At 39.8% G+C, this 25,634-nt stretch overlaps 1 protein-coding gene across 1 annotated transcript; it reads right to left on the bottom strand.

The window, feature by feature from the left end:
• Positions 1-3,547: 3,547 nt before the first annotated feature.
• LOC106649248 (odorant receptor 45a) lies at positions 3,548-5,759 on the bottom strand. The gene is made up of 9 exons (XM_014366553.1): positions 5,586-5,759; positions 5,399-5,518; positions 5,227-5,344; positions 4,915-5,176; positions 4,747-4,854; positions 4,583-4,673; positions 4,386-4,525; positions 4,198-4,330; positions 3,548-4,120 (listed from the first exon to the last, which is right to left on the bottom strand). The coding sequence occupies exons 1-9, from the start codon at positions 5,751-5,753 to the stop codon at positions 4,070-4,072; spliced, it is 1,191 nt and encodes a 396-aa protein (XP_014222039.1). The 5' UTR covers positions 5,754-5,759; the 3' UTR covers positions 3,548-4,069.
• Positions 5,760-25,634: the final 19,875 nt, after the last annotated feature.

Here is a 25,634-nt window from a genome sequence, read left to right as displayed (position 1 = left end):
ATCGAGCCGCTGCTGATGCGAGGCGCCGATCCGAGCCTGGCCAACGAGGAAGGACTACTACCTCAGCATCTCATTGACAGGAGCGACATAGTAAGGATATTGTTTTCAAGTAAAAATAAAGAATGGCAGCAGACGGTAAGGATCGACGCCCGGGACAATTATTTGGGCCGAACAGCGCTGGAATGGGCCGTGACGCGTTGCTGGCCACACACAGTTAAGAGTCTTCTGGATTGTGGCGCCGACCTGTCCGGCTTCGTTTTTCCGACCCCGAGTGACTCTGATAGGTACCAGGGCATCAATTATCATATAATACTTGGTAGTCTTTCTGAGGCTGTTTGTAAATTCTATGACCTTAACCTCAATGATCTTGATATTTATGCTCTCAACCGGAGCTGTTCTGTAACTAAACTGGCTGCTGCGACTGGCCTGCTGGCCATCGTCGAACTGCTCGAGACAAGAGGCTTATACGAACTGAACCAAGACGACGCCCTGAAGTTCATGGGATTTGTCCACGAGTACGGATTTTACGAAAGTGCGGATTTTTCGACCAATAAGAATGTTGACGATTTGGTCGATTCATTGTTTGAAGAGATGGCGAAAAAATCCACGTACATGGATTACTTCAAGTTCGCAAGCACGTACGGATTCCTTAAGGTTCCCAAAGAGTCTATTGGTGCTTGTTCTTTGCGTCTGTGCGAGAAAGTATTGAGAAAATTTTTCCACGACTGGGCCCTGGATCCTTTTTTGGAATTGATGCATTACCGACTGTCGACCAAGCGCTGTGAAATTATCATTGAGAAGCTGCAGAACAAGGATTTGTTTAACATTTGTCTGGCGGCTGCGGATCGAAGCTCGCGATGATGAAAATAATCATATTTGTAAACATTTTTTTATGTATGGTGTTGCTTCATCAAATAAATGAATATACTGCAGATTGATAGTGTATTTCTTTCATTTTATAGTTCGTATTATGATTCGTAAATATTATATTAAATTTAAGATCTTAGTTCGATGTGTATAACATTAATGCCAAAAAAATCAATATTTAACAAAATTTTACGAGAGAAAGATGGAACACGGTAGATCATGTGTTTTTGAAAATTGTTTCAATTTAAATCTCATTAAATTTATTTCAAAATAAAGGAGGAACTTTTTATCTGTCACTTGTGACTTGTTCACAAGATAGCATTTGACGATCGAATTATACGTTTATTTTAACGTTATCACTTTCAGATTTGCAGATGAAGGTACTCGCCATCTAGTGGGATAGGTTTAAAGTAGTACTATCGTATCTATGGTGGTTGAAAATTGGTTATGAATTTTTGAAACAATTATATTATTATTTTTATATCTTTTGAAATGTTCTTAATTTTTTTTTTACTTAATTCCAACAGAAAAATCACTAAAAATAAACGAATTAATGATTATATTATGTTAATCCTCAAAATCAAATCTAATATCACTTGTAGTTTTTGGTTTGATTGGTATAACTACTCGAAGAGAGTTATTTTATTAGTTATCAGAGGAGTCGGGTAATTTCTCTAAAATATTTGCTGGAGTAAATGCTTCGTAAGTACCTTCCTATTCTGAATATCTAGGTTACGAGGAGTTACGATCGTTGGTAATTTCATTTGGATAAGACGGCACATCATGTTGGTCCATTCTACAATCATTTAATACCACTTTAAACCTTCTCCGCTAGATGGCAAGTACCTTCATTCGTAAATCTAAAAGTGGCAAAGTTGAAATAAAGATATAAGTTCAAACTTAAACTTAGTTCATAGTTGGCGAGTCTAAAATAATTTACTTACCGTATAAAAGATGCGTAATTATCTTTAAGGAAATTTTCGATCGCATTCTTCAGCCGAGGCCCGTTTTGGCTATGGTTGCCTTTTCCTGTCACAATGGTGTATTTTTGAGTGGTGCGTTTTTTTATTTGAAGATTCATATTAACCTCAACCATTTTTTGACCTTCTTGCACAGTTAGATAGTGCAAATCTAAGCTGTTGTTTGGGCTGTCAGTAGTTAAATTTAACTGACTGCCCAAAAGCAACCACCTTAGATTGTTAATTGTCTGGGCAGCTGCGCGGACCATAGGGTCAACCGATTTTAATAATTTAAAAAAGGTTACCCTCAAGTTTTGAATGTGGTCTCTCAGCTTTCTTTCAAAATCTAATTTTTCTACTTTGCCCTAAAAAAAAAAGATTATTTTATTAACAATTTATTAAGACCTCCTAGTTCAATGTAGAGAATAAAAAAAATCGAAAATTGTTTTTGGGAAATTTACGAAAAAAAAAATAACCACACTATTAAAAAGATGAGAAAAAAATACACAAAAAAATGTATTTGTTTGTTTTTATGGCGAAAGCCTAACGCATGAAAGATGTAGAAACGGCGTTTGGCATTTCCAGTTCAACATTTGTCGACTCTTTAGATGTGATGTTGGCAATTTTTTTACTATTATGATCTGGAGATGAATTTTTCCCTGTTGTCAAGGAGAGACAAACAACCACCTTATGCAACACTCATTGCTCGTTGTTAACGTTGTCTCGAACAGAGTCTCTGCCTACTAGGCTGCGCCCCCGATAAAGGCTTTGTCTTTATTCTTTCTGATGCCAACCGGTAGAAAATATCTGCCTCATGTGGTAAAACGTACAACTATTCGCCCTTCATTCTTTTGATCTTCAATGCTAAAACGAGAAAGTGATATTAATGTAATAAATTTAATGTAATAAAAAAATAGTTGGTGAGTCTAAAATAATTTACTTATTTTGCATAGGATTGGTATTTATCTTTAAGGAGCTTTTCAACTGCATCCTTCAGCCGTGGTCGCCCGTTTGGACTGTGGTTCCCGCTATTTTTAATCCTTCTGGTATATTTAAATAATGTAATTCTAATGTGTTGCTTGGGCTGTCAGTTGTTAAATTCAACTGACTGTTCAAAAGCAGCCACCTTTGATTATTAACTGTCTGGGCGGCTTCTCGGACCATAGGGTCAAATGATTTCGACAATTTGAAAAATGTTTCCCCAAATTTTTGGAGCGGTGCCGTAGTATTTTCCCGAAATTTAATTTGTCTCATTTTGACTTATACAATAATTTTGACTTTGGCACTTGCAGATTTACAAATAAAGGTACTTAAGCCATCTAGCGGTAAATACTGGCACTAATTATGATATTTTGACAATTTTAATAAAAATGTTTAAATTTGAGTACAGAATTAGATTTTTTGGTTTATTTTTGGATTGAAAATAATGTGTATAAATACATTTCCATGCACTATTTGTACGGCCTATATAAAAAATAATTCACTTAAATATAACCAAAAATGAATGAATATTCAACGAATACTTTAAGTAAATGAGTTTTTAAATTCATCAAAATTTTTGGTAAAGGAAAGTAATATGTCGAGGCCGCGTAAGCGTCCAGCTTCAAGCAACCGAGGCATCTTGCAATTCAGCCCTAATGCTTCAAAGCAAAGGTATGACATCTCTGTATCCGCGATCCCGTGTGTGCGAGACTGGAGACACGGTGCGATGGAACTTAGCGGCGAGATGTCAAGCCGCGTCGAGCAGTGCCACAACGACAAAACAACAAGAAGAGGAGGGAACTCAAAAAAGGACCGAGGGCGATGCTTGGTCGACGATTCTATTATAAAGGTAATCGGATAGAGCTCGAGAACCTACTCTGCCCTGAGAGAGCTTTTCTCACGGACGAGCACAGGCTTGAAAACTAAGAATGCTTGTATGTGATTTTTCATGAATAATTATTTTCAATAAAATCACATCTAGATGATCGCTCGTCAAAGGTTACCGGGATAATGCCAAAGATTGAGAAAAAACAACACACATAATAATAACATAATAATGATTTTATGGCTTCAAACGTAAATGGAAGATGTTCCGTGGGCTTTTTCCAAGACACAAATCTCTGCAGCCAAGCGAGAGTGATTTGTCATCATACTTATTTCGATAAATGCAGGTACACAGCTCCCCACTCTTTATTAAAATGTAAAATAGTTTTAATGTGTGTTTATGAACTTTGATTTAATATAAAACATTTTTTAATCTATTATTGTGTTTCGATAATCATCATGAAATAAGACATAGCAGTTTTCATTAGCTGGAAAAATAATGGGTCGATAAGAAAAATTTTGATTCTAATCAATTCGATAAGTTTTAATAAGGAATTTCACGTACCATGGAATAAGTGGCGAGATTGAGATTGACCATTTTAGCACCTGTAAGATTGCAAGGCTCGGCGCTTCTATTGTAAAGAATTACGAATAATTTTCTTGCTCGTTTTGGATACTCGTACCAAGTAGTGTAGATTCTGAATTAAAACAATTTGTTCGAATTACGAGCGATATTGCAAATGGTCAACTTACAATTGATCGTGTACTCTGAGGCTCTGATCGTTCACGATTTGTCCACAGACATTGAAGAAAGCGAGACGAAAGGTGCCCGAAACGCCCACGAAAGCAAACTTGAATGATTCTTGTGGAGACGTATCTGCAAGTTGTATGACCTGCAAGGGCAATGATTAGACCATGAATTATATCAAATATCGCCGTTGATTTTGCACCTGCGATCCGCATACACTTATCACGATTGTATTGACCAATATCTGTATTATACACTGAATGCAGAAAAAATCCTCGATTTTTTGGGCGAATCTGAGTTTAAAAATATCTTGGATAAACAATATCTCAAAATCTTACAAATTTCACGAAATTCGAACAGACTTACTCGAGACACTTGAGATGGTACATCACAATCTCCTCAATTTTTTTCAAGACCAACTGCTGATCGTAGGAATAACGATAAAGCATAATGTCCATTTGTTTGATTTTGTATCTGAAATCATACTACTGTTCACAATGGTTATGTTGGGTTAATTTTTAAAATTGTATTTACCGCAAAACAGCGAACATGCCGCAGCAGTGCAGCACCACCACGACGAAGAAAAGATCGTAAGCCACAAGCATCCAAACCGCCGCTACGGTGGATGTAGCTCCGTGAATGAAAATTGGCCAATAGTACTTGACGGGATCGATGAAAAACTCGACATCCAGGATGTTTCTTTCGGGGTCAGTCCAGTTGCCCGTGATGCAATAATGTAGCATCGGAGGTATCAGTGGCGATACACATTGACACAATAGAACCAAATAGTAGCAAACTGGCGAACAAAAATTTTATCATCGAGCGGTAAAAGTGTCATATCTATACCTGACAGGCCGATGGTGAAAATCTTGCCGTAATTAGCGTATTTTGAGAAAATATTCCTTTCGTCGTCGCTCTGTAAATCATTCCAATTTTCTCTCACAGAATCGAGTAGACGTTTCATCTGAAAAGTTTTTGTCACTAATCGAGAGAAGCTACTTTTTTGACTTTTTCTTACCGAGTGAGATTTGACGGCGCCATTGATCGATAAACAAAAAGCCAAAATTGCACAAAAAATTACCATCAAGCAGTTGATTACTTCTGTCGTTCTATCGATTATTTCCCCGATGTAAATTATCTGCATCATAAAAATTTTCCAACTGCACATATATTATAGCAAATCGATTGCAAACAAACTCATCTACCTCTGCCACAAATCCAATAAATAAGGAAAAATTAATGGCGAGCCATATGGTTTTTCTTTTTCTTGGATTTAAAAAAGGCCAGCCACCAGCTAGTATCAAACATTTTTTATTCAGATGGTACGTGGTGCTATCGTAAAATGAATCAACTGAATTTTGATCGTTTAACATTGTCACTTTATCGCTAAACTTAGAATTTATTCTGTGAAAGGTTCTCACAGATTTCAAAGTCTTTATAGGGTGACTTTAATGTTACATTCAATTTTTGTGTTAATAATTAATGGTTTCTTCAACAATAGACTTTTATTAAGATAATGAAAACAATAAGAATAATTGGCTTTTCAAAATATTAATCACAGACACTACGTCTAATTATACGTAAAGCTATTGCTGTTATTTGAATAATTACAATATTGATCTTAAAGTTGTGAATGTACTCGTTTAATCAAACTGTATTTGCGACCTCGTGGTAAATGCCCCAGAACAAGCGCTAATGAACTACGTTTGAGTTTGAACTTATATCTTTATTTCAACTTTGCCACTTTTAGATTTACGAATGAAGGTACTTGCCATCTAGCGGAGAAGGTTTAAAGTGGTATTATTGATTTAAAAGCGGTTGAAAATTGGTCTTGATTTTTCGGAACAATTTTATTATCATTTTTATATCTTTCAAAATGTTGTCTCAATTATTTTACATAATTTTATCAGAGAAAGCACTAAAACAAACCAATTAATGGTTGTGATCATTGAAACATTTTCCTTTCAGCCTGTTTCAGTCAGGACATAAACTTTGTCTTTTTTTCGTTATTATCAAAATACGTTATGTCAAGATTTTTTAGGCAGGAGGTAAAGAAATGATTGTAGAATTATTCCCCCTGTTGAGCAACGCATCTATGTTGCAGTGAAACTTTATTTAGTGCGATACACACCTTGATGCGTTGAAACTGTGAGTAAAACAATGAGACAATCATTTAATCCAAATACGTGTCTATCGTATCATATCTTTATTTATGCATTGGGATTATACAAACTTTACACGTGCTCATTACTGCACACTGACTGTTCATACTTTCGTGCAAAGAAAAATAATCAGTGATATAACAAAATCTTACCGGTTAAATTTTTCATCTAAATTGGTTTATAACTTCAATCACCCCGAGACAGGTGGCGCTAACAGCCTTAGTTGTTGCAAAACAGCAAGATTCCTATCATCTCGCAGGAGCTCAGAGTAGGTTTTTCAATCGATAAGTGATCGACTGTGCACGAGGCGAAAAATGTATTTGTTTCATTTACCCAATGATGATTAAAATTAAGGTAATTGTTGCAATAAAGTTGTTAGATTTCATTCACATTTTCATCAAGATTTTCAAGTTTATGATACATTATGAAAATTATTGAGCATCAAAGTACATAAAGAATTCGCATGATATAATGATCTATTTTTAATACCGGCATTGAATATTTTTCTCGCATCAAATTACTAAAGACTCATCATGCAATATATTTATAAAAATTGTTAATAACTATTGACTTCCATGGGTATTCCATATTACCCTTTACCACATTTTCCAAAATTATTTGATCTTTCTTTTCTTTCTTCTTCTTTCTTTCTTCTTTTGATAACAAAAAAAAACTGCTCGTCGATGAAATTCATTTATATACAACCGGTCGTGTACGCGCAGGAAAACCAAATGATAAACAATCGCGTAAAAACTAAAAAGTCAGCGACGCAGAGAGAAGGAAAAGACCATAAGGAAAAGGTTTCTGCGAAGATAGAGAAGCGCACCTATAAAGGGAAGGGATAAGTGTGTGTGTGTGTGTGCATGTGCATGTATAGGAGCAGCGCTCGCGAGCTGCTGCTGCTGCTGCTGCTGCAGTGTCGAGTTCGATGGCCGGCAGGTGGCCCAGTGACCGGGACCGGTTCGCGCGCGCGCGCGCGCTCCACTCGGTTCCTCCTTCCGCCTTCTTCGCGAACGCACAACTGCACACACAACTCGCGAGTCGTCTCTTTTTCTTTCTTGCATTAATTCGCGTTCTGCGAGCCGCGAGTTCTGTATGTGTGTGTGTGTGTGGCTTTTACCATGCCTCCTACCATATCTCTCTCTCTCTCTCTCTTGCTAACTTCGCGTGCGTCCATAGGTACTATGCATGTATAGATATCTGCCCGTAGAACTAGCGCCTATGGTACTAGTACTTCTTTTCATCTTCCTCCTTCTGCGTCTTCTTCTATCTCGCTTGGAGAGCATATGTATACGTATGCTTTGATGTGTTTATACAATATCGCAAGCTTCCTCTTCGCCGTTTCTCTCTACCGGGAAGCGACTTATGCTTTGCCGTATATATTTTTGCTACGACTCGTCATCCTTTGTCGGAGTGCACGTGGTTTTTATGAAAACGTCACTGATGAAAATTTTTATCAACTGTTTATATAAATATCACCAAAAAAAATAAAAAAATTTTCTCTAACTCCCAGTGACTACAAAATGTACCTTTCGACTTGGGGGCAAAAAATTACTTATAATTTCGCTCGCATAACATTTTATTTGAATTTTTATTTATTTATGAGTATTTGAAATAAAATAAATTCAAAATAATATTCATGATTTCTAGCAATACACAGTATATCTTTGAAATTCAATATTTTTTATGACTCAAAAAATATGGAAAATTACTTATTACATTACAAGCCAACTATGCATCGATAAATGCTATGGCATGATACAAATGTTGTTCTTTCGGGTATTTTTATGAAATCATACTAAAAACACCTACACTTTCCAGGTAACGATCGAATATTTTTATTCGTGTTTATTATAATTAGCGTTTCTGTGCCAAATTCCTCAATACTGGAATTCGACACGACTGCTGCAAGTTTATTTAACCATCACATTAAAACGTCACCTCAAGAATGCGTTGATTTAGGTAGAAAGAACTGCGATAGCGAATCGAGCGTCGATGGTTTTTATGTGTCTACATCGGAACTAGGATAATAATGTCGTTGTGCACGTCGTGTTCGTGACCACGAAACGCAATTTTTTGGATGCAAATTAAACACAAATTGAACTAACTGCTCTTTTTTAAATAAAAACTATGGGAAAATCGATTGAAGTTAACAAGTAGCATTGTAAAGGCGCCTCGAAATGAAAATATCGGAAAAATTACAATATCGAATGGTAATTTTCACTATGGTAACGGAATTATAATGTTTTTTTCTATCAAAAATTATAAATCAGTATTGCAAATGATCTCACACTTTCAGTCTGAAGTTATTTAAACATTTAATAAAATACTTCTTATTTTCAAAATTCCTAAATGCATGAATAATGTACCAACGAAGAGGATTTCGTTATTTTTAACAAAACTAATATTTGGTGTGGCTGAAGTACTTATTTCACTTTGCGAAATTGAGTTTTTTAGGTAGAATTAACGATAATCCATCAACACTAATAAGTTGGACATCAACCATAATGCATGTGCTAGTGCATGTACTTGTCTATTTGACGCAAATGGTTGCGGCAGTAATCCGCAAACCGTATAGTTATCGGTACGGCAATGCTGTGTAGCGCCACCGATGCATCTGCAGCAGCAATTAAAATTGGTAGAAAATCGCGTCTCGTGCAATGGCCTAATGGTTCAAACGATTTAAAATGTTTTGAAATTCGATTGACTGGCCTATTTTTGAAGATTTTTTTGCCACAATTATGTAATTATTATATAGCGCATAATAAATAAACTGAAAAGGTACCATAAAATTAGTTCGAACAATTTGGAACAGTTTCCACTAATATTACTTTAAGAGTCCACCTCTAGATGGCGAGTACCTTGATCTGCAAATCTAAAAGTAGCGAAATAAAAAATACGTATAAGTTGAAGCATAGTTTTGAATAATTTTAATTGAGAGATGACAAAAACATTTCATATGACCAAAAGGCAGCGTTAAAATTTCGAGCATTTCTAGCACGGTAGACCGTATCATCGAATCCACACCCCCCACTGCCTTCAGCATCTTTCTTGGCAGTGATTTTTCGTTAGTCTGGCCGGTAAAGCTAGAATTAGCAACATAAACGTGGTATTCTGGTTTTATTAACTCTTATTTTTGCTGGCTCAACAAAAATCTGTAGTCACACATACCAACTTGATATTTAATTTACAAGTACAGGTTCTATTTTTGTAGTCCCAAACACGTCCTTCTCAGTGTATATCACAACATTTTTACTTGTGCTCGGGGAGCAATACATACTTACATGCACGCGTATATTTGTGTGTGTGTGCAGCACAACCCGCGGGACGACGACGTCTCGTCCACACAGACACGCTGTTTTAGATGTGCACACACACACACACACTTGGCAGAAGAGCACAGAAGAAGAAGAAGGGTCTGAAAGGAAAAGTAGTCTATGCGACTGAAGGGGAAAGGAAGTGAAAGTTATACACACAACACGTCGCATCGCGCAATACAAGAGAGCTGCGTCTCGCGCGCCCGAGCTTAGGCTCCTTCTTCTGGCTGCACACTATGCACTCCTTCCCTACCTTTTATATATATATATCTATATATATTTATATGTATATACACATACAGACAGACACACGTGTGAACTGCATATATCCGAGCGAGCGAGCGAGATTTCGATTTCCTTCCTCGTTCCTTGACGTACTTAACCGCTTTCTTTCCTTCTATATATCGGCGGCGCGTTAAAGTCGTCGTTCCTTTTTTTTTCTTTTTTTTACGTGCACACATACGCGCGCGGTGAGCGTACACATTCGCCGCATAGGTAAGTGCACAAAGTAAGAGACACGATGGTGTATGCCTCGCATGTGAAAGTCACGTACACGTATATCCCCCGATGACGATATATACTGTAATATGCAGCCCGCGGAACGTAATTAATCCAAAGCCACAAAGTTATATACGCACGCGGCTGCCGCGGTTAAATCTGATTATCGGTACGTACTTAATTTTTATCGACTTGGATCAACGATAAATCGGCACCGGCGACCGTCGAGTTTTCCGATCGCCGCGACCGTCAACGTGGAAAATCACTCGCGAAATCATCGTCATCCTTATCGCTAGTGTATTATTTTACTGACAAAAATTGTGTTTACCTCGTCAACGAGTCCGATTCTCCTTCGTAAAGATCGGCGAGGATCGGCAGGATCGTGCATATACAGGCAAAATAACAAAACCTGTATATATACCTATATATACAGCGATCGCCGCTGCAACAGCGGCTCGAGCCGAAGAGAAGCCGGTTTCGTCCGCGCGACGACGACGTCGTTGCGCCGCGTCGTACCGCACCATTATTATATACGTACGTACATACCCTTCGCGATGTTCTTGTAGGGCTCCCTATACGTTTACACTTTTTGGCGTGCGATGCGTTGTTTTTCGTATACGTATAAAAGCTGGACTGATATAAATACAGAGTCGAAATTCTTTCGAGCTTGCGACGAGACTGAGAGAATGAAAAGAAAAAAAAATCGCGTTCGATAACGAGACCCCGCGCGCACGCCTCGCACAGATGCATGAATATGTGCATATATGTGTTGCATCCATATGTATCAAAACTCGTACACACACACAAATACCCTGGCGCATATACACATAATATACACGTGTGTATACGTATAGAGAGGCGCATGGATTTCCGGGATACACAGTCGTGAGAGAATTGGTAAAGTATATACGTAACGATACACCGCTGGCTTATATCGCGCAGCCCGGCGAAGTTCAACGACCGGGGCCCCGCACCACTACCACGCGCCGAGCGCGAGCATCCCGAGAGCAAGGATCAACGACGATCGTCGGCGGCGCAAAAGTTTATAATAATTTTTTACCTAGATATACACGCGCCATTGCGTGCGATGTGCCACTGGTCAACAATTTTTTTTTTTTATTCGGGGCTCTTATCGCGTCAAATTGAATTCCTTTGGGATAGGAAGTAGATGAAATTTATGGTTGGAGGAAAACATTTTTTGAAGAAGGAAGAATTCTAAGCCGAGCAACAACAACTTCTTTTTCGTCCTTCGATCGCTCGCTCGCTCGCAATTACACGTGCGTGCATTATATTAACGAAACTTCGGTATACGACTCCTACACAGAAACTCGTGTGCCTCGTGCGTCGTTCCGTGAAATTCCTCCGTGGCCGGTCCATTATTTTTTTCGCACGTGACTTTATCTGCCTCGAGAGAGACATGAATAATCCATGTGTTATATATTTAATCGAATCTTGCCCGCGCGTCGATAAAACAATTTTCCGGTGATAATGAATGCTAATTTTTTTCGTTGCCTAAATAAATATGTAGCCGACAAATAGTTGTAGTGAAGTATCGAGAGCATCAATTAAAATTAATAGTTATCACCGGTTAATTATCTCCGATATAAATACCGATCGCGCAGAGCAATACATAATAATTTGCCATATTAGCGAAATAATGAAATTTAAATGTAGTCACGGTATAATGGTCTAGCTCGCGTGAAAATTTCAACAAAAGAATTGTATCGATCAACCTTGAGTTATGAAGTGTTAATTGAGACACCCGTATGAAGCCCCTTTCCAAATACAGCTTTAAATCTCACTTATACTACACACGTGAAATCGGCCAAAATCCAAATATGGCCAGTCACCGAAATCCAATAGCTGCTGCGCTCTAGACATTCTTGACTCGTTCCAAAATACGCGCGCACCCGCAAAATCCAATTTGGACGTTCTGATACAGCAGACTCTCGGACAGTGAGAAGAATTCACGATTCCGCCGCTCATCCTTGGGATGTATACGAATTAACCTGTGATCTCGTGGGTGGATTGAATAATTATATCATTTTCATAATGTATTCGATAATTCTCTCACGTAGGCCACTATAGCTGAGAGATCGCAAAAATCGTGTGCGTGCGCGCGAAATGAAATTAGCATTCGATTATGTCGACGCGTCGATAGATAAGTGGCATCTCTCACCACATGTAACATTGCGCGTTTCGGATCGTGAGACCCTGTTGACACGTCTAAATGGGATTTTTCATATATATCCGCGCACGGAACGAAGCGGAAGAGGCTAATAACGAGATAAGCCGGCTTATACAATCCGAAAATATAAAAATTAATAAGGCACATAAGCTTCGAATAAGTTATGTATAAATGCATATACATACGTTTTCATATAACATAAAAGCTCTCTCGTCTTCGCTCGGCTCGCGGAATGTTTTTTCTTCACAATACAATATATAATATCAAGCAGACTCATCTCTTTTCAAATGCACGTCCCGCGAGCGCGCATCTTCCTCTCTCTCTCTCTCTATCCTCGCTGCTCCTCTCTCTCTGCTGTATTAAGGCACAAAGGATCTCGCATCGCCGCCGAAAGAAAAGCCAATCGGTTGGCGCCGTGTGCGCGCGGCTCGGCTCGGCGCTGCTGCATCTCTTCCTCTTTCTTTCTCTCTCTGTTTTCAGCTGTATACGTACGTGTATGTGTGTGTATACAGGCAAAACCTCTCTCTCGGTTGAATCGTCTCTACTACTACTACTACTACTACTACTACTACTACTACTACCGGCGCTATATAGCATTTCGCCGTTATATGCACCGAAGCTCGTCGTTAAAAAGGTAAAAATTAGAAAAGTCCGTAATCGAGTGGAAAGAGAGAGAGAGAGAGAGAGATGCTAGCGCGATAGGTTGTATATAGTAGGCAACGCTAAGCTTGGTAGTCGTGAGAAAAAGACAACTTGCGAGCTGATGCTGATGCTGCTGCTGCAGATCGCGGAAGAGGCTTCATATTCGCGTATAGTACACACAGCAGCGCCGAAGGGGTTGTGTATTATAGCGTGCGCCGCTGTACAAGCGCGTCCTGACCCAAATTCGAGCCATCCGAGTTCTTTGACTCTTTACACACCGAATAGAGGAGCTGTGTGCGCGGAGCTGTGTATTTGCTGCTGCTGCTGCTATATATATACACTTAACGTGCCGCACGCTATATTGCACTTCTTTGCGCACAGGACCCAGTCCTCTTCGGACTAAGCGGTGGCGGTGGAGGGGGGAAATCTTCTTCCGTATACGCTCCTCCTACCGTCATCCCTCTCCGCGATAGTCGCTGCCCGCGTCGGTATATATACTCGCTTTATGCATGTATTGTATATGGTCGGTTCTCTGTCGAATCGTATGGACCGACGATGTTCTTTTGTCAGACCGGACTAGACCGCATGGATCGAGTCCTAACTCGATCCGAACTTTTCTCGCATTATCAAAGATTACCCTATAATTTTTTGTAAACGATAATGCAATTATTAATAGATAATGCAATTTCTCGATGAGGTTCAGTTAATCAAACCGTATTAGATTTCGAGCTTCGGAAGAGTCGGCAATTTTAAAGAAATTAAACGGTAACTACCGAAAACACGCCCCAAAGTGCACGTATGTGACCATTTGAGCAGACTTTCAATAGTCATTTTCTCAAATCAATTCAAATTTTGGGAAAACATATCCAAATAAATCGAAATACCCTTGAAATAATTGCCTTGAAGGCGGTCAAACGATGCCGTAGCTCCTCAAGTTCTAGTTACGGCGATGAAATATCTGAAGGTGCAGCTATCTTGAATCCAGTTGCTCAGTCAGCGTTCTTGGAGGTCAAAAAAGCTTGTAATCGATGCATTAAACCGCCAAGGAGTAAAACGAATGCCCATTTACTTGACATGTTTCACAAAAAACTGTAATTTTATTGATGGAAATTGAAAATGAGATCGAAAGAGAAAAGAACAAAGATCATTCAGAAGACGAGCTTATGTCCGAATCGGATTCGGAGTCATCTCCCGAATATGAACAACATCACGGGAGGGAGAGAAAGCTTACCGTTACAGATCGACAGAAGAAGTTATATTATAAGATACAGGACTTTTATGGATTCGACTTGATATCCGCAGGTGTATAAACCGATGCAGGACTTTTATGGATCGACTTATACACAAATTTTGACTTGGCCACTTTGCGAGTTTACATACACACGTACGCGCCATCTAGAGGTAGGGGCTTGAAGCTTAATTAAAAAAGCCGAAGTTAACGTTTAAGCTATAAATCTGTGCCATACTTATAAAATTATTTTTACTTCTCGACTTGCAGATTTATAGGTACAGGTACTCGCCATCTAGCGGTGGAGGCTCGAAGTGGTATTGTTGCGTTTCGAAGAGGTTGAAAACTGATAAAATTTGTTGAAATAATTAAATTGACAATTTCAGATCACTTAAAACGCGATTAATATTTTTAACGTATTCGAAAAAGAAAATTTGCCGAAAACTAGCCAGTTAATAATCATGTATTGTATAATACTTTATAGGTTCATTTTTTCATTTCTGTCATTACGTCATCACAGATGTTAAGCATTTTTACCAGAGTCACAACTAAAAAATTTTGTGCTCTTGAATTCTCTGTAGAATCGTTCATGTACATAAACTGCTCTTCCCTCTCCTCTCTCCTCACCGGCGACTGTCTTATATACAGCGGGGCAATGATGAAGTGACTTATACGCGCCGCGATCCGCTGCTGCTGCTGCTCTGCTACACACACACACATACACGGAGCAGCTCCTCCGATTCTCAACTCGCCTCTCGCGATCGGCTCGAGCCGAGCTTGTAAAGTTTCAACAGCTCGTTACACATTTTTCGCTTGGTCCCTCACGGACTGCACATACAAATATTACGTCTTCATATGCCTGATGATAATGATAACGAGCGAACTCGACTATAGGATCATGAAAGCACCTTGATTAGGAGCTTTAAACATTTGCCCACTAATGCCAAAATTGGCCTTGACCTGAGTGGACGCGGGCACGTTGTAAAATGTTTATATTACGTAAGTTCACTAGATGTATACACACATCATATAAAGGGGTCGATGAACTACTTATTGGCTCAACTTGAACTTGAATTTTTTCGCACACGATCTGTGTCCATGATTGATTTATGCGGTCAGATGACTTTTGACTTCAATTATTCATATTCATAATAGTCAAGCATATCTCACGAACCCACTTCGATCGTTTGATTTTCGCAGCGATAAATAAATATTCGCCGTGTCTACAGCTACTCTACTCTTGAACATGAACCTCGTAAGTATAGAGAATAGTCTAGACTTTAGCCGACTATTATATAACTCTTTTATCAGATGATATGTTTTAGCGCATGTTTTAGGCGTTGCCAGAGTGTGTATATGCCACGTCTATCGGGCTTGTAAAAAAAAAAATTGATCGACTGGTCTAGCCTTGATCCTTATCGCATACGTATAAATATATTCAAGGTCAGCGTTAAATCATATGGCTCCACGCGCGCAGGACGTGCCCATCCATTTATTCGTCATTCGCTGTGTTTCTCTGCCGCATCGCGCAACTGCGCTGCACTTCGCTGCGCTATTATATTCCGGCTCGTGTATAAGCCGGCGCGCAAAGTAAAGAGATGCTGCTCATGCTTCTTGATGCTGTTGCTGCTGCTGCTGCTGATGCTGCTGATGCTACCCCTGCTTTTGCTCTGTTCTGTGTGTTCTCTCTCTCTCTCTCTCTCTTTCTCGAGTTCGTTGGCCGCGGACGGCTCGCCGTGACCCAGTGCGAGCGCTAGGACATTGACTCTCCCCCAGGTGTGCTGCTTGGTATATACACAGCAGCAGCAGCAGCAGCGACGAGCAGCCGCGAGAGCGCCTCTTCTTCATTGCAGCACTGCTGCTGCTGCTGCTGTTGCTGCCTCTTTGCCTCTCGGTGCTGTGGCACGCCGCATTTATTTAAAAAAAAGAGAGAGAGAAAGAGAGAAGGAGAAGAAGAAGAAGAAGAGCTAACGTTTTATACGTGGTACACGCCCGTTGACTTTGACAATGACGTTTTGTGAATACAGCCAAATTTCTGCAGCTGGGTGCAGCGTGTATGTACGTATGCGAGTAAGTGTATGTGTGTATGCTGTGTATAAGCTGCGCCGAGCCGCGCGAGCACGTGAGAAATCGTGGGAAACGCGGAAGTCCGAAGTGCTCGAGGATAGTGATTGATTTTTTTCTCTCTCTCTTTTCGTTTTTTCTTTACTTTTTTTTTATTCTCTCCGCTATTTTTTTCGAGGCATGCAGAGTTTCGGACAAACATCGATCCGCGCACGATGTCGGATGGATTCGTGGGTGCACAATTATCGCAACATTTGCATCGAACGATTCCCCCGAATTCCTTATAATTGTTTCAAGACGTGTGTTCTACGCGTGTTTTTGGCCTTTTTTATCGAAAAAACTAATAAATTGCCCACGAAGTATTGTATAAAATAAGCGATTGCTTTTCTTTATCCTCGAGCGTAAAAAATTGTCTCATTAAACTGTCTTACAGGCATACACACACATGCGCATGGATGTGCACTGCACGAAAGCCTCGAAAGTTAATTTATTACGTCAGCTTGCGTAATACATTTGGTTATATGCAGAGAGAGAGAGAGAGGAGGCGGTCATTGACCGAGGGCGCGCGCATACACGAAAAAAAAATTGCCTCCTGGACGCGATCACAATTTGTTTTTCGCAGCACGTACGCCGCGTGCGCGCATTTATGTGTACGATTAAAAGCCACACATACAGCAGTATACATGCATTCAAATTGAGTTATGCGTTAACCAACATTTTTTTTTTCTCGAGATCGTTCGAAATGTTCGTTCCGGCGCACAATAGTTTACAAATTGATCGGCAATAATATTCAGTGGGCTTCGTGCTTTGAAGTTAGCTTATTTTAACTTGCCGTTCATTGGTAGAAATTCCTAACATTTTTAGGCCAGTTTTTTGTCACAGAATAAATTTTTTAAACCCATGTTTCCATAACATATTGACCTTAAATCAAGATTCCATAACAATACCTAAACACATTCATTGCTTTGCCTTATACAATTATTCCGACTGTGCATCTTGCAGATTTTTTAATCGCCATCTAGTGGTGGAGGCTTCAAGTAATATTATCTTATTCGAAGCCGTTGAAAACTCATCTAGATTTTTCGAAACAAGTAAAGTGTCATTTTAAGGTTTTTAAAAATTCACTGAATTGTTGGGACATATTTTTAATCAAAAAATCGCCTACAACAACTGACCTATTGGTGATTCACTTCAAAAAATTTTAAAGGGTCATTTTTTAAGTTTTTAAGTTGGCCATTTGAATATTAATAATGTCGTGCATTTCTACGGGGGGTTCATGAAAATCTAATCAAAGATAAAAATTTCTTTTACCTGCCGTATTTTTTCATGCATTATACTGATCGATGTCATACGCCAATGCTCAAATTTTAGACATCTGTCATCGTGTACGAAAAAGACATGTGAAAACAAGTGAGCATATTTTTACGTATGCAAGGTAAAAAATATGAACAAATAACAAACTGTATACAATCATATGAATGAAATATAAATGAACCTCATAGCAAATCATGATTCTAGCTCCAAGATCTACGATAAGTACGATTATAAAGTCAGCTGATGCAGTACTGCAGCAGCAGCAGCAGCAGAAGCAGCTGAGCCTGTATCCCCTCCAGAGACTGAAAAATTTATAAGTACTAGAGGAGAGCTGATCTTTATCAAATGGACATGCGCATATAACGTAACGGCCCTCGAGGAAGTTCACACAGACAACGTTAACAATTTTCCGTGAGGCTATTTCTAATTCTCGACTCGGAGCTAATGTTTGTAAACGAATTTCCTAAGTTTATCTGAATTGCTAAAGGCAGGAAAATTGAGAGAAAAATTGATGCGTACCAAGGCGGTCAAATTTTACAAACTCAGCTTTCTATAAAAACAGCTGGACCGTATTATTTGTCAGACAATCTCTAATTAAGCGATAAAAAAAAATTCAGTTTTCTTTTTCACAATAGACATTGCAAAAAAAGCATCTGGGCGTTGCATCACAACGAGCGTGCACGGCTCGAAAAAAAAGACTATAATATTCTTACATCACAGGTTAATGCTCTTTCTCTCTTTCTCGCTTCACACGGTGATCTCCTTTGTAGGTCGAATGTGTATAACGGGTTAGCGAGAGCACATTGAATAATATCAAGTTCAAGGTGTTTTACGTGCTTGCTCGGCTGTGTGTGCGTATATATTTAAATGCGATGCCTCTTCTTTTTTTTTTCTGCTGCGCGCGGCAAGCGAGAAAATTGCCAGGTATCTTCCTCGTAATTTCTCAATTTTTTTTCTTCTTCGAAGATTCAGAAGTTGTGGCGTACGCATAAATGGAAAATAAATATTTTCCATGTCCCCCCCGCACCGTCTTCGAGACCAAAAATCTTTGATCGAAGTCAATTCGTATGACGCGCGCGTTTAAATATAAAGCTTACAAAAAAGCTCCGATGTGGAAGATTTTGGCGCGATCCGAAGAGAGATCGGTTCGTTAAATGATGTTTTTTCAATCAAAGCTTATATAAATACAGCTTTTACGGGCAAAATGTTTATTCAAATTAGCGCCGTTTATCAAGCAGCAGACCGGACGTTCAAACGATATATAATTATATGCCGTCCAGTCGATATTTATCTTCCGCCAACATTATTACCGATAATTTAAATTCCAGCCGATTTGTCATAGAGCTGCGAACAAGAGAATCATCGTGATGTTAATATTATGCAAGTGTGAGAACGCGTATCGAAAATTTTATTACAGCTCAAAATCAGTATAAGATAGTAACATTTTAATAGAGAAGTAGTCTTCTCGATTTTAATCAAATCTCAAGCTTATATAATTATTTTGTCTTTGCCACTTGTAGATTTACAGATTAAGGTACTCGCCCTCTAGTGATGGAAAATGTCGACTAAGCGTAATATGCTCTCTTTCATTTTGTCGTTGACTTTACCGGGCTTAGAGGTATACAATATCCAATAATGTAATAATGGTAAAATTGTCTTCAATTGCCCTGTGTTTTGTATAATGTCGGTTTGTTGAATTTAATAGTCAAAGAATACAGAAATATCGCTAAAGCGACATCGATCTAGGTGCTCTATAAGGTACTCGCCATCTAGTGGTAAATGCTCAAAGTGATATTATCGAACGTATTCCCAGTAGTTGGAAACTGATCTAAATTTTTCAAGTCATTGTAGTTGTCGTTGTCAGATAAATTAAAATGTGACTAATGTTTGTGAAATAATTGTTACAATAATGTACCACCAAAACTAATAAAATGAATGGTAGTGTATTTTAAAACATTATTAATATTGAGAATTTCTACCTTGGATCAATCGGCAATATATGATCCTGGTTAAGAATAGATTTTCGTAGCAAAACAAAAACACAGCAAACCAACACTCGCCTTATCGCATTTCAAGGAATTTTTTTCGCGTTCGCTTTAAAAATTAAATGTAAACACCGCGAGCTCGCGCTTTAACGGGCGTCATAATGCGGCTAATCATATACAGAAAGTTAAATGGTAGTTTATTGAACTTTCGCGAAAGGATCACCTCGTGTCGATGATCATCAACCAACGACAAAATAAACAAGAATCACGTGTATCGTACCGATACGAAGCATGATCACATCCGATCGCAATCGATCTCGCGCTTATATACATTTATTATAAATCTAAATGTTCTATGTCAGGGTCCCAAGGATTATATGGTCGATGTCAAGGCCTCTCTCTCTCTGTCCTGTCTCTCGGCGATGACGTCAGTCGTCGTCGTTCTTCGTCGTCGCGATCGCCGGGCCAGTACATATATAATAGCGGTACACGCGATACGTACGGTACACGTTATATTATTCCTTTCCTTTGTGCATTTGCTGTATTAAACGCGTGTAATAACATCGACGCGAACGGATTTAGTGCTTTTAATTCACCCGCAAACGCGGCTCACATTATATTATCGTCCAATAAAAATACATTATACATATATACATAAGGCGCGTAAGAATTTGGGCCGAGAAGTCAACGTACGCGAGCTCGCACGTGCTTTGGGACTAACGTCATCGTCATCCTCGCGGGGCCGAAAAATTGACTCGAGATCTCCTTCCGCATTTTTTTTTGCATCAGAAAAACCGAGGAAGACTTTCTATCGGATCGTGTAAATAAAATTCTTCGGTGAAAGAAAGAGAAAGAAAGAAAAAAAAAACACTTTCCGATTCTTAGCGCTCAAACACGATGTATCCTAGAAATCCAGGAATTCGTCGTCGTCGTCGTCGTCGTCGTCGCGCGCCAACCTGAAAACAAGTGCGGACGTTCTCATTCTCATTCTCTCTTTTCTTTCTCGGCGCGCGAGTACGTGAATATAATAGGTACACATCACGCGTGCGGAGTGCGACAATAAGATGCACGACGTGTGGTGTGGTGGTGCTGCTACGCGAGTCGTAACGCGTCAAAGTCGGGTACATACTCGAGTCCTCGTATACATCGACGTTTTGAGAACGGGCAAAAACGTCGCCTGTGTATAATATATAAAGCCTATGGGTCACGAGGCGTGGCCCTGTCCCCTAGAACTTGTGCCAATGCAAAGTATACACATCGTCGTGCGCATTCGTTATGTAACTCACGCGTATTTTTTTTTTTTTCTACTTCTTCGACTGACCATATAGTCGTATATGGCACTATGTAATGCACGGGACGTAGTGGAGTCAGGCCAGCAAGCAAACAGCAGCATTGAGGCAATAGGTGAGGTGGAAGTTTTCTATTTACAATTGCGCGTTGGTAGACTGTGAAATTCATTCCTCGCGCGTCACAAGGAGGAGAAAACTTTCTCGATGGATAGACAATTTCTATGCCACATGCGCTTTTTATTACACTGTCCCGAGGCTGATGAAAACACAAGTAAAACTTTCGAACGCCAGCCCCAAAAAATTAGGTTGACTTCTCTATTTGATTAATGTTATGTCATTACAATACTGTATTATAAACGCCAGATAGCGATATCTCTTATTAAATCAAATAGATGCATTGATTATCTTTTGCCGACGATTATCGCTTCGTTATAAGGTGTAATTCTTTCCAACTATTGAGTCAGCTTCGCGCGAAAGTTCGCGATGCGCGTGAAATGCAAATTCTGACGGTAAAAATCTTTCCAGAGGATCTGTTTACTTGCTCCAAATCAGGGCCGTTTACCTCCGAGGCCTCGACAACGTTTCGAGACTTTTCAAGTCGAGTACGCCACAACACGTGCGTCTCCGAAAAAAAAAAATAAAGAATAACAACAACAACACAGACATGACTCAATCAGAATTTCACTGGCCCAGTTATTACATCTTATAGTTACTTATCCGCTATATGTAAAGCACCGTAATGATGTACCCACTAACATAATGGCACGTATATATAATACTTACGTTTGTACGCACGAGTTTCAAGTCACACATACACACAGGTGGGTAAATACAGGATTATCGAATCGCCATGATTTTACATACATTTTGACTAACTGTACAGATGAATAGTAACGGATCCCCGATAGCTCGTGTGATCAAATATTCATCAATAACAAAAAACCTTGGAAATTTTTGAATTTATGATTTGACAGTCGCACGTGGTGTACGATTTCTAATCTATTACGTATTATAAATGGGGTTAATTGGAAGAATAAGAAGCAGATTATGTGAGGGATAAACCGATAATACGTCATTATCAAAATTATCATTGTAAGTTAGTAAATTTAATCGATTGATCAACAAACACAAATAAACCAATTTACGAAGCCTTACGAAATATATATGTTGGATTAAAACTTTAAAAAATGTGCACGTGACACATGCATGGCTCTCCATTGACGCTGCACTCGAGCCATATTATACGTATAATAGCTACACATATTCATCTAATTTTGACTATGATTCAACAAGCCTCGAGTAGTATGTACAGTACTTTACTACACATACGGCCACTCCCGCAATCCTTTCACTCGGGGGTGCCTATTTCGCTTCTGTCTTCCGGCGCCCATTATTTCTCGCGTCTCTCTTTCATGGATTTCCGGAAAAAGACGATCTGCGGCGCACCATCTGCGAAAAATTATAAAAGGGATTCGGCCCGATGCGCTGCCGCTATACTCTCTTGATGGACGAATTTTATACATACATACAAATACAATGTATACGAAATTACGCGCCTCCGTTTCGGAGTGCGCGATCAAAGAGAAATAATTTCTAAAAGACTGCGCCGTGAGAGGTAGACGTGTACGTAATGATGTGGTTTCGTTAGACGGTTCGGCCAAGGAAAAATCATACGGGATTATTACAGGACGCTACCGATTCATTTACCGTACGCACAGGGATAAATGTGATTTTTGAAGGAAGAAGTTGTAAAGTCCTGCAAGTATTATGTATATGTGGGAGTGTCGTTTGTCAAAAGCTAAATGCGCTAATTGCGCAACTATTATATCATATTTTGAGTTCTCAAGGGATACTCGATCCTCAAAGATGATTATAGTATATTATGGGGTTGGAAGCGTTCAAAAATAAAAATTCTCAAGTAATTCTTATAAGTATAATCATAAATGAGCTCTTCCGAAATAATCTTTCAAGAGTACAGCTCAGAAAATTGGAAAAAATTTCGTTCGGAGCGGAGCCATTCAGGATACACATGCTGTTCTTGAACTCTTGCTGCTGACTTATATAATTATTTTGACTTTGCTACTTGCAGATTTGAAGTTAAAGGTATACTCGCCATCTAGTGGGAGGCGAGTCAAAGTGGTAATATTGCATTTAGAGCGTTCGAAGAATCTAAAATTCTAAAAATGTCTGTTAATGAAATGAAACTCATGAAAAAATCTTGCATGCACGAATACAATTATGCAGCACGGTCAGTTACTTTGGAAAGTATACAATGTACGAAAATTATTTGGGAATCCAATCTAGTTTTGAAATATGTAAACTAAATTGAGATGTTCGGTAGAAATATCTGATAATGAGTTACTTATTTCTCTATCGACTCTCTACATAAGGTTCGACACACGCGTTCAAAAGTTGCGTAGGACAAAACTTTACCCATACCTTGTAAAAAATGCACCCCCTCAATGTCTGCTGAACCAAAAAAAAAGTGACCAGCAGCACATCATTAGAATAACAGCTTGGACAGTATCGAATATCTTTACACCCGACATCTCTTCCCCCGTAACTATTCAATCGCCTCGTAAAAATCGCGGACGACGCGCTGTGGTCCATCCGCATATCGTAAATACTTTTTTATAAAAAAAGCGAGGGTCGCGTGCCAGACACACGCGCGCGTGCCCGTTCGTCCAAAAAACACACCCACCCACGCGCATACGTAGCGCTCAAAAGCTGCTGCTTCCTCTCTCCAAAAAATGCCGAAAGAACGCAACGCGCGAGTCGTGCAGCAGCAGCTGCGTACGTACGTACGTGCGTACGTGCGATGGACCTTGGGATGATTCGACGGTGTCACACGTCCAGTCTCGCGAAAATGGTTTTTTTTTTTTTATAAGGCGCACACGACGATGGAGACAGATGCCGTAATCTTGGCTTCCTGTGTATCAACGAGAAAAAAGTCGTTGCATCGCGCGGCACGTGGCCCTCGTCAGGAAGCTGCCTTTTTGGGGTAAATGCCTATTTCAAAGGATAGGACACACGCTGCACGTTGCGGCTGCAGTAGGCGCGTCCTGTGCGCGATCATTACAGCACACGGCAGACGCGTAAGCAGCAGCAGAAGCAGTCGTTCTCGAGACTAGACATCAATGGGAGAGTTTATAATATATTGCGAGCTCACGAAAGGGGTTAAACTCTGCCGGAGAAATGCTGCAACCCTTTCACCTGGTATAGGTCGGTACACGCACACGTTCCCTTGCAGCAGCAGCGGTGGCACGTGCACAGCCCATCTCGTTCATTTATATATTATTACGCGCGCACGATGATGAAGTTCTTCCTTTCCTCTTGAACTTTTGGGCCGCGTGTATAACGCCTGTCATCTGGGATAAAGCTATATAGGCATTTCACGACTATACGAACGACGAGGCCCGGTGCTTTTTTTCACATAATGTGCTCATCTCAAGGAGGCCTATTAAGACGCGCAGACACAATATAATCTCTCTTGCACACACACATCTTCGCTCGATGCTCTTTGATGCTGACATAATGCGAGTAGGTGTGTATAATTCGTAATACATACGCTTGTATGCGTATTTAGAGCTACAATATACAATATACACACGTGCGAGTAAGTTATAGCTCGTTAAACTCGTACGTCAGTCGTCGGGGAGTCATACACGGAATGCCAGTGAATATTATACATTCTAATTATGCGCAATTCGTTATTTCGCTGTATACAACGTAAAGGTTGATGCGAGTATACTTGAAAAAAGTTCAGGAAGTCGCGCGCGTGTATACTGTTTTCACGGTCAGAGCTCAACCGACTTATTACATTGAAAAAATAAAAAAAAAAAATACACACGCGCGGCTTCGATATAAATCCAGAAAATTTTTGCGCGCGGCCTTTTGCCTCGCTGATAATTGCACCGCGCGAGATCGCAACTTTCTCTTTGTCCTGGGCACCGGCGCACGCACGCAGGGGGTTTTTCTGTCTTTCTTACCTTTCCTCGCTTGCTTTCTTTCTTTCTTCCCATTTCTTTCTCTTTTTTTTGTATTCTTCTCTGCTGCTGCTGCATTCCTCTTTTTTAGCCGCGCGTGTGGTGGATTATATATAGATCTCTCGTGCGCGGCGGCGGCAAGTGCTCTGTGTGCAGGCCACGCGAGTGCATGATGCAGCTGCTGGCAAAAGCAATATCTATAACTGCAGCCGGAAGAAACAAAAAAAAAAGAGCATGGGATACTATACACGACAGTACGTACACATATCGACGACGAGAGAGAAAGAAGACGGAACTATGAAGTTGAGTAAAAGGGGTATGCGTGTACGTATGCAGCAAGGATCCCTTTCACCTCTTCCGTCGTACACATACACGAGTCTATAGACATTTCTCTTTTTTTTTTTTTGTACACACACTTCTCGACTATGCTGCTGCTGTTACTGCTATTCCACGCGCGCGGGCGAGACACGCGCTCGTGTCGCGTGCATCGCACGCGACCGAAAAATCGAGAGAGCCAGGCCTTTTCAATACCAACACGGGCAAATGACGGCGGCCCAGCAAACTCGAGAGAGAGAGAGACG

This window comes from Trichogramma pretiosum, unplaced genomic scaffold (assembly GCF_000599845.2).
Source record: "Trichogramma pretiosum strain Unisexual culture from Peru unplaced genomic scaffold, Tpre_2.0 scaffold17, whole genome shotgun sequence".
Lineage (NCBI taxonomy): Eukaryota > Metazoa > Arthropoda > Insecta > Hymenoptera > Trichogrammatidae > Trichogramma > Trichogramma pretiosum.
Note: the sequence above shows the minus strand (reverse complement) of the source record. Positions and strands in the feature narration are given on the sequence as shown.

What these genes read in the sequence shown, in the direction of transcription:
- LOC106649248 (XM_014366553.1), bottom strand. Translation starts at nt 5,753, where the DNA reads ATGTTAAACGATCAAAATTCAGTTGATTCATTTTACGATAGCACCACG. An exon ending in TAAGTGTATGCGGATCGCAG is followed by an intron (nt 4,526 to 4,582) that starts GTGCAAAATCAA and finishes TTGCCCTTGCAG; the next exon opens with GTCATACAACTTGCAGATAC. An exon ending in ATCTCGCCACTTATTCCATG is followed by an intron (nt 4,121 to 4,197) that starts GTACGTGAAATT and finishes TTATTTTTCCAG; the next exon opens with CTAATGAAAACTGCTATGTC.